The sequence below is a fragment of the Myotis yumanensis genome, unplaced genomic scaffold (assembly GCF_028538775.1).
Source record: "Myotis yumanensis isolate MYYU_CA2020_CCGP unplaced genomic scaffold, mMyoYum1.0.hap1 SCAF_2, whole genome shotgun sequence".
NCBI lineage: Eukaryota > Metazoa > Chordata > Mammalia > Chiroptera > Vespertilionidae > Myotis > Myotis yumanensis.
This window is the reverse complement of record NW_027223753.1, coordinates 216971443-216988094: the sequence shown is the minus strand read 5'-3', so window position 1 is coordinate 216988094 and position 16652 is coordinate 216971443. Positions and strand designations below refer to the sequence as shown.

The window sequence follows — 16652 nt, the reverse complement described above, 5'->3', positions numbered from 1 at the left end:
GTGGTGATCAGTGTCCCTTGGCCGTCTGTATGTCCTCTTTGGAGACGGGTCCTTGCAGGTCCCTGCCCATTTCGTAACTGGATTGTTTGTCTTCTTGGTGTTGAGCTGTGTAGGTTCTTGATGAGTTTTGGAAACTAAACCCTGATCAGATGTGTCATTGGGAATATGTCCTCCCAGTCAGTGGCTCCCATTTGTCTTGTGGCTCCTGTTGCTGTGCAGAGGGATTTAGTCTGATGTCCCATTTGCTTATTTTCCCTTTGTTCCTCCTGCCCGAGGAGACACGTCGGCAAGCGTGTGGCTACGAGAGACGTCTGAGATGTCACTGCCCATGTTCCCTGAGAAACGGCTCTCGGTCGGGAGAGATCCCCGGGCACCGGGCAGGAGAGAAGTCTCCATCCGAATCCGTCAGCCGAAGGTGGCTCCCAGCATCGCAAGGGAGGCTTCGCTGAGGCACCAAGGGCTGCCCTTCCCCCAGGGCTGCCTTCGTCCTGCTGAGGCCGGCCACGCCCTCGAAGGGGCGTCTGCAGGTGTCACGGGTGGGATGGAGTGGGAGCCGTTGCTGTGGTAACGAGGGGAAAGTTGGCCTAGGAGACGCCCTGGAGATGCTGTGCTGGTGTCGGGCCAGAGGCGCCACCAAGAGTTTAAAAATGCGGCCGAGGGTCTGAGGGGTCCCCCCGTGGGGGCCGCAGAGCGTGAAGGGCAGGAAATTAAGGGCTGAGCCGTGTGCCCACAGCCATCGGAGCTGCTTTAGCGTCAGATGAAGCGAAGTGGAAACCCACGCAGCCAGGAGGCGACTTTAAATTAAACTTCAAAATCATTTTGTGTTGTAACCCCCTGACGCGCTCAGCATTGCAAGTAAGCCTTCTTTCTTTAAAAGCCAAGAATAGGTAATTCAATACAAGCCCTCCCGGGCCCACCTCCCCTTCACATGCTCGGCACACGCTCAGGGAAGCAGTGGCCCAGGTGGGCGGCCGCCACGCAGCTCCCAGGAAGGGCTGCCCAGCCTGACGCCCGATGCCCGCCGCCCCTGGTGCCTCCACAGGAGCGGGGCCGCGTGGACATCACGCTGAGGGCACGGTGCCCCCTGGTGGTTGCATGCAGAGGGCCCTTGGGGAGCAGACGCCTGCCAGGGGTCGGGGTGCCCTGTCTGCCGCCTCTGGGGGGCGGTGGGTGTGTTTATCACTCACCGGTCGGGGACAATTTAAAAACTATATGTATATTGTATTTTATTTTTTCCCTTTATTAAGGTGTTACGTATGTGTCCCTATCCCCTCATTGCCCCTCCCCCCCACTCACGCCCTCACCCCCCTGGTGTCTGTGTCCATTGGTTAGGCTTACATGCATGCATACAAGTCCTTTGATTGATCTCTCCTCCTTACCCCCACCCTCCCCTACCTTCCCTCTGAGGTTTGACAATCTGATCGATGCTTCTCTGTCTCTGGATCTGTTTTTGTTCATCAGTTTATGTTGTTCATTATGTTCCACAAATGAGTGAGATCATGTGATACTTACCTTTCTCCGACTGGCTTATTTCGCTTAGCATAATGCTCTCCAGTTCCATCCATGCTGTTGCAAATGCTGATTTCAGAGGCGACTCGTGTCCGTTCTGGGAGCCTCCCCCACTCCCTCCCTGCACGTCCCTCCCTCCCCGACCCACCAGGCGTGGCTCCAGGGGAACAACTCCTGTCTCACTTACGGGGTCAGAGCCTCTTCGGCTGGAACTGCCTCCCACAGCAGAGGGGAGGCTTGTCGTCGAGGGTGAGTGCACAGGAGATTCTAGAGGCTGACGGCCCCTCGGCCCCTGTTCCCTTCCCTAGAGCACGAAGCCTCCGTGCAAATTAGGAATCTAATCAGAAAGGCTTCTGGGCTGGAACAGGCTTAATTGGGAAATCCGCTCAATCAGGGCGTCCTGGGGGCTGATGGAGGCGAGAGCACAGCCGGCTGATCGTGGTTAAAGGGGCTGGTGATCCTCTTAATTGTGACACTTTCAGGAAATTGGTTGTGTGTGTATGAGTGTGTGTGAGTGTATGAGTGTGTGTGTATGTGTGTGTACATGCATGTATGTGTGTGAGCATGTGAATGTGCATGCATGTATGAGTGCGTACACGTGAGTATGCATGTGAGAGCATGTGCATATGTGTATGTATGTGCGCATGCACATGTACGTGCGAGTGTGCATGTGTGAGTGTGCATGTACATGTGTGCATGCATGTGAGCATGTGAATGTGCATGTATGAGTGTGTACACATGAGTGTATGTGAATGTGATTGTATGTACGTGTGTGCATGTATGTGTATTGCATGCATATGTGTGCATGTGTGTGTGTGAGTGTGCATGTGTGTGAGTGTGTGTACGTGTGAGTGTGTGTGCTTATGGCCCCCGATTCTGTGTGCTTCCCTCCACAGCGAGGTGTGCAGGCTGATTCACCATGAACCGGTCGGCGCTGCCCCAGCCGCTTGTCCCCACGCACAGCCCTGAGGAGGCCAGAGTCCTGGGCAGACCCCGGGCACCGCCTCAGCGACTGGCCCTGGGGCGTCGGCCCATTGATGGTTATTTGGTTAATCCTCCCCCACGGATATTTTCCCATTGATTTTAGAGAGAGGGGAAGGGAGAGGGAGAGACAGAGAGACATCAACCTGAGAGAAACACATCAATTGGTCGCCTCCTGCACGCGCCCCGACCAGGGAGGAGCCCGCAGCCCACGTACATGCTTTTCACCGGAATCGAACCTGGGATCCTTCGGTCCACAGGCCGACGCTCTGCCCACTGAGCCACACCAGCCAGGTGACTCTAACCCCTTTAAAGGAGCGTGTGGGCTGGCGGCTCCCCTATAACGGGTCAGAGAAGGTGGCGCAGGCAGCGGCAGAGATGTGGTTCCCACCCTGGGTCCTGTCCCTCGTGGCTCCCGGGGCCGTCCCACTGGAACCTGAAATCACCTAGGTGACCCACGCCCACGGTTGAGCCACGCTGTAAACCAGGAGGTCCCAGTGCGATTCCCGGTCAGGACACAGGCCCGGGTTGCGGGCTCCATCCCCTGTCGGGGACGTGCAGGAGGCAGCCGATCAATGGTTCTCTCTCATCATTGATGTTTCTCTCTCTCCCTTCCTCTCTGAGATCAATAAATATATATATTTTTAAAAGTTGCTTTATTTTTTCATTCTTGACTCTCAGAAATTTCAGGAAATGCAGGGAAGTAAGGCGAGAAGCAGTCACTTAACCGGGAACAGGAGCCTGGGGCCCGTTTCAGGGGCTGCTGGTTCCGGCTCAGGGACACCAGCCGCACGGCTCACAGCGCTGCTTCTGGGATGAGGTCGCCCAGGAAACCCGGATGAGGTCGCCCGGCCTTCGGCGAGAGATGCCCTCGCACTGACTTCATGGCGACCCCGCTGACGGCCCCTGTGCTGCTGGCATGTTGAGCCGAGGCCGGAGCTGACCGCACGTTTGTGATGACGACGCCGGACCCAAGCCACTCGCTGACTCGGTTCCCTGGACACGCGGTCGGCTCAGTCCCGTCCCCGTGGAGTCTTTTTAAAGCTTTAATGGAAACTTTTTTTCATCTCTATCCTTTGGTTTATTATGCTCAATGCCACTAAAGCACTTTTACATCTCGGCACGGCTTTAGTAACCATGGTCTCATTTTAATCTGCGGCTCTGGGTGCAGAATTCAGGAAGCCGAGGCCAGTCAGTCTGCCTCTGAGGTTCCGGGAGCCCCTTAGTGACAGACGGATCCACGGGCCTGAAGACATCAGAGCGCAGTTAGGGATCTCTCTCCCTCTCTCTCTCTCTCTCTGTCTCTCTCTCTCTCCCTCCCTCTCTCTCTGTCTGTCTCTCTCTCTTTCTCTCCCTCCCTCTCTCTCTCTCTCTCTGTCTCTCTTTCTCTCTCTCTTGTTAATCCTCACCTGAGGATATTTTCCCAAGGATTTTCAGAGAGAGTGGAAGAGAGAGGGAAAGACAGAGAAACATTGATGAGAGAGAAACACATTGATTGGTTGCCTCCTGCACGCGCCCCGACCAGGGCTGGGGCAGGGGAGGAGCCTGCAACCGAGATACATGCCCTTGACCGGAATCGAACCCGGGACCCTTCTGTCCGCAGGCTGAGGCTCCATCCACTGAGCCACACCGGCCAGGGCAATAGGATTTTTTATCTTTTAAGCAAAATCACCCGTAGACAGCATTAGGCACCGTGAATGCGAACTTGGTTACCCGAGAGTGAAGAGGAACGTGGTTCGTGGGCCTGGACTGACCTGTCGGCCAGGCTGCCGCACAATCTATTTTAGGAATAAGAGAGGAGACAGCTCTTGCCGCACGTTCCCGGGACAGGATGTGAGAACAGACGGGACGGATCCTGAACGGGCACCAGGCTCTGTCCTGCTGCCGTGTGAGCGCGGAGTGAGCATCGGGCGCGTTTCCATGGGCGGCGCTGCCTTCTCGCTGCTGCCAGTACAACGCCGACTCGTCGCCACCCGAGTGTCACGGTCACGGGACACGTCTGTCACCGACATTTACAGGTGGTTCCTTTTTCTTTTCACGTCTGGGAATATTTTCGTACTTAAGCTCTGAAGGGACCAGTTTCTCGGTTACAGAGCGATCCTCCCGAAACCAGTGGAGTTACCGTAGGAAGTGGTGACCGGGCATCTGCGTCCCAGCACCTGCTGACCGAGCCCTTCAGTCCCGGCACAATGAACGACTCCTCACCCTCGATACCCGCCCCCCCCGCCCTCGGGCTGTGTCATCCCCTCCCCCCGTTACCCTGTTACACCCCCCACCCCCGGGCTGTGTCACCACCCCCCCCCCGTTACCCTGTTACACCCCCCATCCCGGGGCTGTGTCACCACCCCCGCCCCGTTACCCTGTTACACCCCCCCCGGGCTATGTCACCACCCCCACCCCCGTTACCCTGTTACACCCCCCACCCCCGGGCTGTTACTGCCCACCCCCCCCGTTACCCTGTTACACCCCCCCGCCCTGGCTGTGTCACCCCGGCCCTGCGGGCTGTGCATCTTCTTGCTGGTGGTGGGAGAGCCTTCCAGGTGACCCCCACCCTCCCCTCCGCCTTCTTTCCTTCAATTCTTTCTCCCTCTTGCCCATCCGTCCCCTCGGGAGTGAGCCCCCAAGCTCCCTTTCTCTGTCGGTGCCTTTGACTATGTGACTCCCTCGGCCTGGAGCCCTCGCCTCCCCACCCATGTCCCTCCTGCTCCTGGTGATGCCTCCTCCAGGGAGCCCTCGTCGGTGCCTCCGCTCTGAGTCCTGCTTTGAGTGACGGAATGTACTCCTTTTCCCTTTTGCTGTGAACCGTGTGAGGGCAGGAGCCATGGCAACCCCAGAACCAGAGCAGCACCCAGGACGGGGCGGACACTTACTCTCTGAGCGAATTTCCCCTCTTTAGCGTCCTTTCATCTGACCCTCACCGATGTTCCCAGGGCCATTGAAGCGACTTCTAAATTAAAATGTAAACACAGAGAGGAATGGTTTCCTTCACTCTAGTAAGTAGGCTTTGGAGTAAACGAAAAGCATTGCCCTCAACTCGGCCAGAATCGACTGAGCAGGCGAGAGGACTCACACACAGCAAACCGGCAGCTGACAACCGCCGGCAGCCAAACTGGAGCGGAGCGAGTCGGGGACAGATCGACTCAGACTCGTTCTGGAAAAACCCTGCATTTACTCGTCGTTAGAAAGCGCACAGCGATTCCCTGGGAGGGGAGAGACGGGCCAGACACGGGAGCACAATTAATTTAGAAAGAAGCGGTGCCACCTTCCGGGTATCATGGGGTCGTGAGCGTTCTAAACGCTGGCGTGTCTCGTCTCTGTACACACAGCCCTGCCTGTGGGTGGTCCTGCATGTGGGTGGCCGTGTGAGGGTGGCCGTGTGAGGGTGGCCGTGTGCGGGTGGCCGTGTGAGGGTGGCCCTGCATGTGGGCGGCCGCATGTGGGTGGCCGTGTGCGGGCGGGTGGCCCTGTGTGCAGGTGGCCGTGTGCAGGTGGCCGTGTGAGGGTGGCCGCGTGTGGGTGGCCGCGTGCGGGTGGCCGTGTGTGCGGGTGGGCCTGTGTGCGGGTGGCCATGTGTGCGGGTGGCCATGTGCAGGTGGCCGTGTGCGGGTGGCCGTGTGAGGGTGGCTGCGTGTGGGTGGCCATGTGCGGGTGGCCGTGTGTGGGTGGCCACGTGTGGGTGGCCACGTGCGGGTGGCCGTGTGAGGGTGGCTGCGTGTGGGTGGCCATGTGCGGGTGGCCGTGTGTGGGTGGCCACGTGTGGGTGGCGGGAAGCCTCACGCGTTCGTCAGAAGCCCTTTCTCCAGGAACCGGAGGTGCGAGCTCCCGGCCGCCTGGCAGCTGCCCGGGGGCGCCGTCCTGGGGGGCCCCGCCGCCTCCCTGCGCGGAGTCCGTCTCGGGCGACAAGTGAGGAGACTGGTGAAGGCAGATTTCCCCTTAGTTCTCGACTTTTTCTTTAACTTTTTCTGGTTCTTGAGTGGGATGCCCAGCTCTTCCATGATGGCGTTGAAGGAGAGGCACTGGGGAGGCAGAGGACAGAGGTCAGTTAACCGGCTCCCGTCCCGCTGCCCCAGGCACGTGCGACATCAGGACGCGCCCACCAGTGCCCACGCCTCCGCCAGCCCAGGTCCCGCCTCTCCCACGTGGGGAAACTGAGGCAGCAAGGCAGCGGGCGAACGCGGGGGTTTCATTCGCAAACGCAGGGACACGGACCGCCCGGCGGCTCTCAGAGCGGACAGCGTGCCCTGCCCGGCTGAGAGGAGAGCTCAGCCCCTGCCCCTGAGGTGACCCAGGCACGGACCCTCGGGGGACGCCGGGGAGAGTGGGCAAACCTTCGCTGCCCAAGGCTCTGCCTTTCCCCCATGAGCCTCACTCTGTTCCTAAAATACAATCTGATTCTTGATGACTTTCCTTTCTGATCAAGAAAAAGAAGGAAAACACTATTTAAAATTGTATATTTTCTGCGGAAAACACAGAGGGCAGCCAGCAGCAGTGAAGGGGCGGCAGGTGGGATGGAAGCGAATGTGAGCGACATGGGGGCAGCGGTGATCGCGGACGCACGGGGATGCAGAGGGCGCGTGTCCGTGGGTTTCACCACGCCGTTCGCATGCACGGTGGGCGGAGGGCGGACGAACCGACAGGACCCGGGTCCTCTCTCCCAGCCACGAGGTCTCTGACACATTCCTGCCTGGAGGGATTTCATTAAGGGGGGATTGTTTTGTTGACATTACATTTTAAGAACATTTTTATTGATGTCAGAGAGAAAGGAAGAGGGAGAGAGAGAAACATCAGTGATGAGAGAGAATCATGGACCGGCTGCCCCCTGCACGCCCCACACTGGGGATCGAGCCGCAACCCGGGCCTGTGCCCCGACCGGGAATTGAACCCTGACCTCCTGGTTCATAGGTCAGTGCTCAACCCCTGAGCCACGCCGGCCGGGCTGTTTTCATCGACATTCCTCTTAAAACACCCTCTGGGAAGGTCAGAGCCTTGTTCCTGTTCACAGACTCACAGTGTGGATCTGGCTGATGTCAAGGGGCAGCCGGCACCCAGCAAGCCCTCCGGGCGCGAGGCCTGAGAGGAGGCTCGGTGTTCTGTGTGTGCAAAGCACAACACGCCCAGTGTGCCCCTGCACGTCCATGTGCGACGTGTGCTTTTGCAAAGCTGCACCCCATTCGGTTCCACAAAAGAGTTGATATTGGCAACGCCTGCCTCTGCTTTCTCGCCCCGTCCTCTCCCAGGGAGTGAACCCATGCGGCCGGCCGGGCAGCCAGAGAAGCGAGCGAGGGCACGGTGCTCAGAAGAGACTGCTCCCCGAGCAGCTCTGTCCCGTGAGTGGGAGCAGCTCTGTCCTGTGAGTGGGAGGCAGTGCACAGCATCTCCCGGAAGGACGTGCATCAGGCAGGTGAGGGCGACCGGGAGGCCGGGGGGTTCGGGGGGGGCTCACCATTCCCCCTGAGCTCAGGGCTGTGCGTGCGGGAAGCTCGCAAGAAATAACCGACTGGGGGGGGGGGGGTGTCGCCATTTCTGAGGGACATGGGCACACTACCTTCTCTTAAATTTTTAATTTTTAGTCCAATCCTCACCCAGGGTATTTTTCCACTGATTGTAGAGAGAGTGGAAGAGAGAGGGAAAGACAGAGAGAAACACTGATGTGAGAGAAACACGTCGATGGGTTGCCTCCTGCACGAGCCCTGACCAGGGCCTGGGCCGGGGAGGAGCCTGCAACTGAGGTACATGTCCTTGACTGTAATCGAACCCGGAACCCTTTGGTCCACAGGCCAACACTCTACCCACTGAGCACACCAGCCAGGGCTGGGCACACTGCCTTTCCGAGCCTACAGGGAATGGTTAGGCTCTGCCCACGACGGTTCCTGGGATGGCTGGTGTGAGTGGGTGTCCCCGGGACCGTGGCTGGTGTGAGTGGGTGTCCCCGGGATCATGGCTGATGTGAGTGGGTGTCCCCGGGACTGTGGCTGGTGTGAGTGGGTGTCCCCGGGACTGTGGCTGGTGTGAGTGGGTGTCCCCGGGACCGTGGCTGATGTGTTTGAGTGTCCCCGGGACCGTGGCTGGTGTGAGTGGGTGTCCCCGGGACCGTGGCTGGTGTGAGTGGGTGTCCCCGGGATCATGGCTGATGTGAGTGGGTGTCCCCGGGACCGTGGCTGGTGTGAGTGGGTGTCCCCGGGATCATGGCTGATGTGAGTGGGTGTCCCCGGGACTGTGGCTGGTGTGAGTGGGTGTCCCCGGGACCGTGGCTGATGTGAGTGGGTGTCCCCGGGACTGTGGCTGGTGTGAGTGGGTGTCCCCGGGACCGTGGCTGATGTGTTTGAGTGTCCCCGGGACCGTGGCTGGTGTGAGTGGGTGTCCCCGGGACCGTGGCTGGTGTGAGTGGGTGTCCCCGGGACTGTGGCTGATGTGAGTGGGTGTCCCCGGGACTGTGGCTGATGTGAGTGGGTGTCCCCGGGACCGTGGCTGGTGTGAGTGGGTGTCCCCAGGACCGTGGCTGATGTGAGTGGGTGTCCCCGGGACCGTGGCTGGTGTGAGTGGGTGTCCCTGGGATGGTGGCCGACCGAGCCCTGCTGTCCAGGGAAGGGCGACCAGCCGGCTTCCCTGTGACACCAGAGGCTCTGTTTCGTCTCGTGGTCACAGTCTGAACCTTTAAGATCCGAGCGTCTGTGAGTCTCTGTCCTATAATCCATCTGACGAGCGAAGGGGGTTGGAATGGAAAAGAGCGTTGTTACCGAGTCAGAATGGAGACGGGGCTCCCTGGGGTGTGGAATCGGCAGGACTTTAGGGAGAGGAAGGAGGGAGTGAGAGAAAGATGAAACCCATCCCACAGAATCAGCGTTTTGTTGTCACGCTTTGCACAGCTGAACGTCTGAATCTACTTTTTCACCAGGAAACAGCGGCTTAATTTTAAGGCATGAAGACAGGACTGAGGGACGCGGGTGGGAGAGCAGATCCTGCAAACACGCCCCGCGGAGCCCCCGCCCTCAGGCCATTTCCACGAGCCGCGCCCTCAGTCTCCAGCGTTGAACAGAGCGTGTGAGCTCCGCTCTCCTGGGGACGGGGACGGGGATGGGACAGGGAGTGACGGTCGCTTACGAGAATAGTGACACCGATTAGGAGGGGAATTCCACCGGGAGCACCTTTCTTTCTAAACCGATTACACAGTGTGAACGATGGTGTGTCCGCATCCTCTCCACCTTCTACATCCTGGACGGAGTGGCCCCCGAGCGGAGCCGGCTGATGGGTTTGCTTACACGGAGTCCGTGCAGCACACAGAAAGCCTCGCAGGCAGAGGAAGGAGGAGACGGAGAAACACGAATTCGCCAGAAGCTACGATGAGCACGCGGATGACGTCACAGCCAGCACAGCGGGCATGCAGATGACGTCACAGCAAAGCGTGACACAGGCGTCCACCAACAGGACGCCTTGAGAGCGAGGTGAAGGTCAAACCAGGCCGGCTCCCCCTTTACGGAAAGACAGTCCCCCAAGGAGGCCCAGGACGGGGCTCAGGGCTCTCGCAGCGCCTGGAGATTCGGGCACGTTTTCCTGATGAAGCCTGTTATCCTCAACCCCTAGCCCCCCCACCTCCCTGCCCCCCCGTTCCCCCCCCCCACCCCGGCTTGGGGAGCTGCGGGGGGAGCTTCCGCGAAAGGGAAGTGAGATAGAGATTGGAGATTCGGCAGGAACGGCCACCACGTTGGCAGAGCCCGTTCAGAATTATTAAGGGTTCGAAGGCGTGACAGCCGGGCCTCAAGCCAGCCCCACATTCCAGCAGCACCTTTGACTCCGCGGTGGCCCGTACACCGCGAGGCCGGCGCTTGTGTACTCTCGTCTGTGTGTGAAGGAACCATCGTAACCACAATCGTCCTCCCAGAGGCCCGTAAGCTCCTGGTGTGATTTCCATCAAAAATAACAATAACAGGAAACCACGGCTGATGGTTGAGACCAGCCTTCCTCCTAACTGCGATTTGGAAAATAGCGTCTGACACGTTTTATCGCCGTTTGGGTGGTTCCTCGTACCCCTGGCCAAGGACATACACGGTGCGCTGTCCCTTCTGGTCAGGCCTCGAGGGGTCCACGCTCAGGTCGGAGACACCGTGTTTGCATCTTTACATAAATCGCTTTGCATGGCCGCGTGGCTCAGCATGGGCGCTGAGGGAGGTACTACCTCCCTCCAAGACCTGCTATATTCCGTCCTCGCTCATCTGAGGAGCAGGTCTCCGCTGCAGAAGCGACGGAGCCTGCATTTCTTCCCTTTGCTCGGAGAAGCGCTCACTGGATGCCACCTGCACAGCTGCCCTCGTCCCCCATCCACGTCCACGTCCACGTCCACGTCCACGCCCACGTCCACGACAGAGGAAGGTCGGCAGCCCTGCCAGGGACTCAGCAGATCTTTGCTCTAACTCAGCAATGGCGCTTCTGGGCATCGAAGTCCACAGACCGCTACAGAAAGGGGCGAGCGCCCCCCAGGTCCCCCAACTCACGACGGTAACCCAGACCGCACGCGCCCAGGCCCTGGAGCAGGGGCTCACCTGCTGGGCGTCGCTGCTCCCGCGGGACACGTACAGGAACTCGCCCACGGCCACGAACACCGCCAGCACCAGGCCGGCCGCCAGCACCACGAAGATGCCACCAATGTTCTCCACGCCCAGGGCGCTGGCCTCCTTGCCGTCCTCCTCGGGGCAGCCGCTGCCTCGCCACCACTTCTCCTTCATGGTCCGCAGCTTTCCCTCCTCCTGCAGCTGCAGGATGGCGATGGTGACCCTGTCCCGGAGCGGGGAGCCTGGGGGCACAGGGGGAGGGAGTGAGGGACCCTGTCCCAGACCAGGGGGAGCGGGGAGCCTGGGGGCACAGGGGGAGGGAGTGAGGGACCCTGTCCCAGACCAGGGGGAGTGGGGAGCCTGGGGGCACAGGGGGAGGGAGTGAGGGACCCTGTCCCAGAGTGGGGGGCCTGGGGGACACAGGGGGGGAGGGAGTGAGGGGCCCTGTCCCGGAGCGGGGAGCCTGGGGGCACAGGGGGGGAGTGAGGGGCCCTGTCCCAGACCAGGGGGAGCGGGGAGCCTGGGGGCACAGGGGGGGAGTGAGGGGCCCCGTCCCAGACCAGGGGGAGCCTGGGGGCACAGGAGGGAGTGAGGGGCCCTGTCCCAGACCAGGGGGAGCGGGGAGCCTGGGGGCACAGGGGGAGGGAGTGAGGGGCCCTGTCCCGGAATGGGGGGACGGGGGGAGCGGGGAGCCTGGGGGACACAGGGGGAGGGAGTGAGGGTGGTCTAAGACGGACCGACCAACTGTGGCTGACAGGACCCTCCACACCCCGACTGGCCAAGGGCATGAACGCTCAAGCCTGTACTTCGAAGGCTGAGGTGAACCCTTGTCTACACTGTCTGTCCCTTTTATTTATTTAAAAAATTTTTTATTATACTTTAAAACCTATTTTTATTGATTTCAGAGAAGAAGGCAGAGGGAGAGAGAGAGAAACACCAATGATGAGAGGGAATCATGGATCGGCTGCCTCCTGCACGCCCCCCACTGGGGATCGAGCCCACAACCCGGGCATGTGCCCTGACCGGGATCCAGCCGTGACCCCCTGGCTCATAGGTCGACGCTCAACCATGAGCCATAGCAGCCGGGCGAGCAGGGAATGTTTTATATCCGAATAGATGTCACCTTCAGTCTCTGTTGTTGCTGCTTAAATGCCCTGAGTGACCCTGGCCGTGCACCTGGGTACACGGCTCATCCTGAAGAGCAGCTGATCTTGCTTAACCGTCGATTCATCACAGGAGGAACACCCCACAGTCCGTCCCACAGCCGCTTCCCAGGGAGGCCCCCTCGCCGAGGCCCCATCCACCCCAGCCTCCCTCCACGGCCTGTGGGGTGACAGCACGCCCATCGGTCCCAGCCTCCCTCCACGGCCTGTGGGGTGACAGCACGCCCATCGGTCCCAGCCTCCCTCCACGGCCTGTGGGGTGACAGTGCGCCCATCGGTCCCAGCCTCCCTCCACGGCCTGTGGGGTGACAGCACGCCCATCGGTCCCAGCCTCCCTCCACGGCCTGTGGGGTGACAGCACGCCCATCGGTCCCAGCCTCCCTCCACGGCCTGTGGGGTGACAGCGCGACGGGCTCGCAGCCTGAAGACAAGCCCCCGCGAGGGAAGGCACCCCCACTTCGGCGTGTGCGTCCGGATGGATGCCGATGGCCGAGACCTGGCTGAACTGCTCGTTCACATTCTTTCTATCAAAACAGTGATTCCTCTAGGGCCGCCTCCCACACGGGCACAGGGACACCTCAAAGGGCCGAGTGCGTTCAGGGGGCTGGAGATGGAGCCCCTCGATCCCCCCCCGCCTAGAAAAACTGGCTCCAGAGTGACGTCCCACTCAGTGAGGATACAGCCACCCAAAGGCTCCTCCCACCTGTTCCCAGAAGGGGGGACCCGCCTTGTCATTTTCTATCCTTATTGCCAGGCAGGGGGTTTGGGGGGCAAAGGGGGGTGCGCACAGGCGGTCGAGGTGGGTGACGGGTGGAAGACGGAGCGATAAGAGGTCAAGTTTCCAGTTTTGTAGTTTAGTCCACGGACCGTCCCACTGAGAAAGGGCAGGTGCTCCTCTAAGGACACGCAGAGCATTTTACACCCAATTGTAAGGTTTGTTTTTTGTTTTTTTTAAGATTTTTAAAAATTGATTTTCACAGAGAGAGCAAAGGAGGGGGAGAGAGAGAAACATTGACGTGAGAGTGAAACACCCATCAGCTGCCTCCTGCACACCCTCTACTGGGGATCGAATTAAGCCCACAACCCAGGCATGTGCCCCGCCCGGGAGTTTTAAGGTAGAAAAAATACATAGGCACGTATAGGAACTGGGAAATAACGCCAAGGAAATTAACCAGAAGATGTTCTTGTTAAGACCTTTGGGGTAAAATAATAGAAACCTACAGGCTCAACCAGATACTAGAACTTAAAAGGAGTAGTGACTTCAACGTTTACTCGGTGACGTATCTGGGATTGCAGACTCATAACAGGCCTCTGACCTACGGGGGCGTGTGCCTCAGTGATCAGTCCACTCAGGCCTTGGAGACCTGGAAGGTGGAGCAGATTTCCCGAGCCCACTCCCCACCACACTCACCACCACGCTCCCAGCCACACTCCCAGCCACACTCCCCACCAAGCTCCCAGCCACACTCCCAGCCACACTCCCCACGACGCTCCCCGCCACGCTCCCAGCCACACTCCCCACGACGCTCCCCGCCACGCTCCCCACCACGCTCCCCGCCATGCTCCCCACCAAGCTCCCCGCCACGCTCCCAGCCACACTCCCCACCATGCTTCCCGCCACACTCCCCGCCACGCTCCCCGCCACGCTCCCAGCCACGCTCCCCACCAAGCTCCCAGCCACGCTCCCCGCCACGCTCCCAGCCACACTCCCCACCAAGCTCCCAGCCACGCTCCCCACCACGCTCCCCGCCACACTCCCCACCACGCTCCCAGCCACGCTCCCAGCCACGCTCCCCACCAAGCTCCCTGCCACGCTCCCAGCTACACTCCCCACCAAGCTCCCAGCCACACTCCCCACCACGCTCCCCGCCACACTCCCAGCCACGCTCCCCACCACACTCCCCGCCACGCTCCCAGCCACGCTCCTCACCAAGCTCCCCGCCACGCTCCCCACCAAGCTCCCCGCCACGCTCCCAGCCACGCTCCCCACCAAGCTCCCCGCCACGCTCCCAGCTACACTCCCCACCAAGCTCCCAGCCACACTCCCCACCACGCTCCCCGCCACACTCCCAGCCACGCTCCCCGCCAAGCTCCCCGCCACGCTCCCCACCAAGCTCCCCGCCACGCTCCCAGCCACGCTCCCCGCCACGATCCCAGCCACACTCCCCACCACGCTCCCAGCCACGCTCCCTTCCACGCCCCACGGTGCCCGCGCCCTCCTCAGCCTCGGCTGACGCTCTGCCTCTTACCCATCGGGGTCCCCACGCCGTAGCCCTTGGAGTCGATGAGGCCCCCGATCTGCGTGAGGCTGCAGTTCCTCTGGGTCACGTACTCGATGCTGGTCGACTCCATGAGCAGCGCGTAGTCGGCGGTGAGCACGCGCTGGATGCCGTCCTCGCTGCTCCTCACCAGGGCTGTCTGCTGCCTGCTGCCCATGAAGGCCCACATCTTCTCGTAGGTGGAGATCCTGGACTTCTGCAGGGACAGGGAGGGGCTGAGAACATGGTCCCAAGGCCGTGCAGAGCCGGTGGTTCAAACAGTGCAGGGGAGACCTTCACCCTCAGGAGGGAAACCACATGCAGGTCCTGGGCCTGCAGGTGGGTCGCCGAGAAGAACCCAGCTCCCTGCCGGCCCAGGCGGGAGGCGCGAAGGGGCTCTTGGTCATCGGTGCTTCTGTGGGTCTCAGTGGGGGAAGCGATGGGGGGGCTCATAATCTGACTAGAGGCTGGTGCACAGGTGGGGTCCCTCGGCCTGGCTGGCGATCGGCCAATCGGGGCCACAGGAGGTTGGCTGAGGGAGTGCACTGACCACCAGGGGGCAACTCCTGCGTTGAGCGTCTGCCCGCTGGTGGTCAGTGCGCATCACAGTGACCGGTCAGTTGGTCCCTTAGGCTTTTATATATAGAGATAGGGCACCTAGGTTGATCTGAAAAGTGATCATATTATTTTAGATCTCAGAACATACACACTTCTGTGCAAGGGGTTAAGCTTCTCATATGTGAATAGGGGTTAAGTTTTTCTTAAGTTTCCTTTCAAGGCCTGTGTGAAGTGATGGAGAAGGTGACTCAGCTGTGAATCCAGCGAGCAGAACCCATAGGCAGGGTCAGGCCCACCCTCCAGGAGTCAAACCATCATCTCATCCACCTCATCTCATCACCATCATCTCATCACCATCGTCTCCTCACCATCATCTCCTCACCATCGTCTCCTCACCATCATCTCCTCACCATCGTCTCCTCACCATCGTCTCCTCACCGTCATCTCCTCACCATCATCTCCTCACCATCGTCTCCTCACCATCGTCTCCTCACCATCGTCTCCTCACCATCGTCTCCTCACCGTCATCTCCTCACCGTCATCTCCTCACCATCATCTCCTCACCATCGTCTCCTCACCATCGTCTCCTCACCATCATCTCAGCACCATCGTCTCCTCACCGTCATCTCCTCACCTTCATCTCCTCACCATCGTCTCCTCACCATCGTCTCCTCACCATCATCTCCTCACCATAATCTCCTCACCATCATCTCATCCACATCATCTCCTCGCCATCATCTCATCACCATCATCTCCTCACCATAATCTCATCACCATCATCTCCTCACCATCATCTCATCCACATCATCTCATCACCGTCATCTGCTCACCGTCATCTCATCACCATCGTCTCCTCACCATCATCTCCTCACCATCGTCTCCTCACCATCATCTCCTCACCGTCATCTCCTCACCGTCATCTCATCACCATCATCTCATCACCATCATCTCATCACCATCGTCTCCTCACCATCGTCTCCTCACCTTCATCTCCTCACCATCGTCTCCTCACCATCGTCTCCTCACCATCGTCTCCTCACCATAATCTCCTCACCATCATCTCATCCACATCATCTCCTCGCCATCATCTCCTCACCATCATCTCCTCACCATCATCTCCTCACCATCATCTCCTCACCATCGTCTCCTCACCTTCGTCTCCTCACCATCGTCTCCTCACCATCGTCTCCTCACCATCATCTCATCCACATCATCTCCTCGCCATCATCTCATCACCATCATCTCCTCACCATAATCTCATCAGCATCATCTCCTCACCATCATCTCATCCACATCATCTCATCACCGTCATCTGCTCACCATCATCTCATCACCATCGTCTCCTCACCATCATCTCCTCACCATCGTCTCCTCACCATCATCTCCTCACCGTCATCTCCTCACCGTCATCTCATCACCATCATCTCATCACCATCATCTCATCACCATCGTCTCCTCACCATCGTCTCCTCACCTTCATCTCCTCACCATCATCTCCTCACCATCGTCTCCTCACCATCATCTCCTCACCATAATCTCCTCACCATCATCTCATCCACATCATCTCCTCGCCATCATCTCCTCACCATCATCTCCTCACCATCGTCTCCTCACCATCGTCTCCTCACCATCGTCTC

At 59.6% G+C, this 16652-nt stretch overlaps 1 protein-coding gene across 1 annotated transcript in view; it reads right to left on the bottom strand.

The window, feature by feature from the left end:
• Window positions 1–5659: 5659 nt before the first annotated feature.
• The window catches only part of GRIK1 (glutamate ionotropic receptor kainate type subunit 1), a 120952-nt gene continuing 109959 nt past the window's right edge, over window positions 5660–16652 (bottom strand). Inside the window, 3 exon segments of the mRNA XM_070403807.1 lie at window positions 5660–6506; window positions 11028–11278; window positions 14449–14674. Of these exon segments, the coding sequence (XP_070259908.1) occupies window positions 6264–6506; window positions 11028–11278; window positions 14449–14674 (720 nt within the window). The 3' untranslated portion in view covers window positions 5660–6263.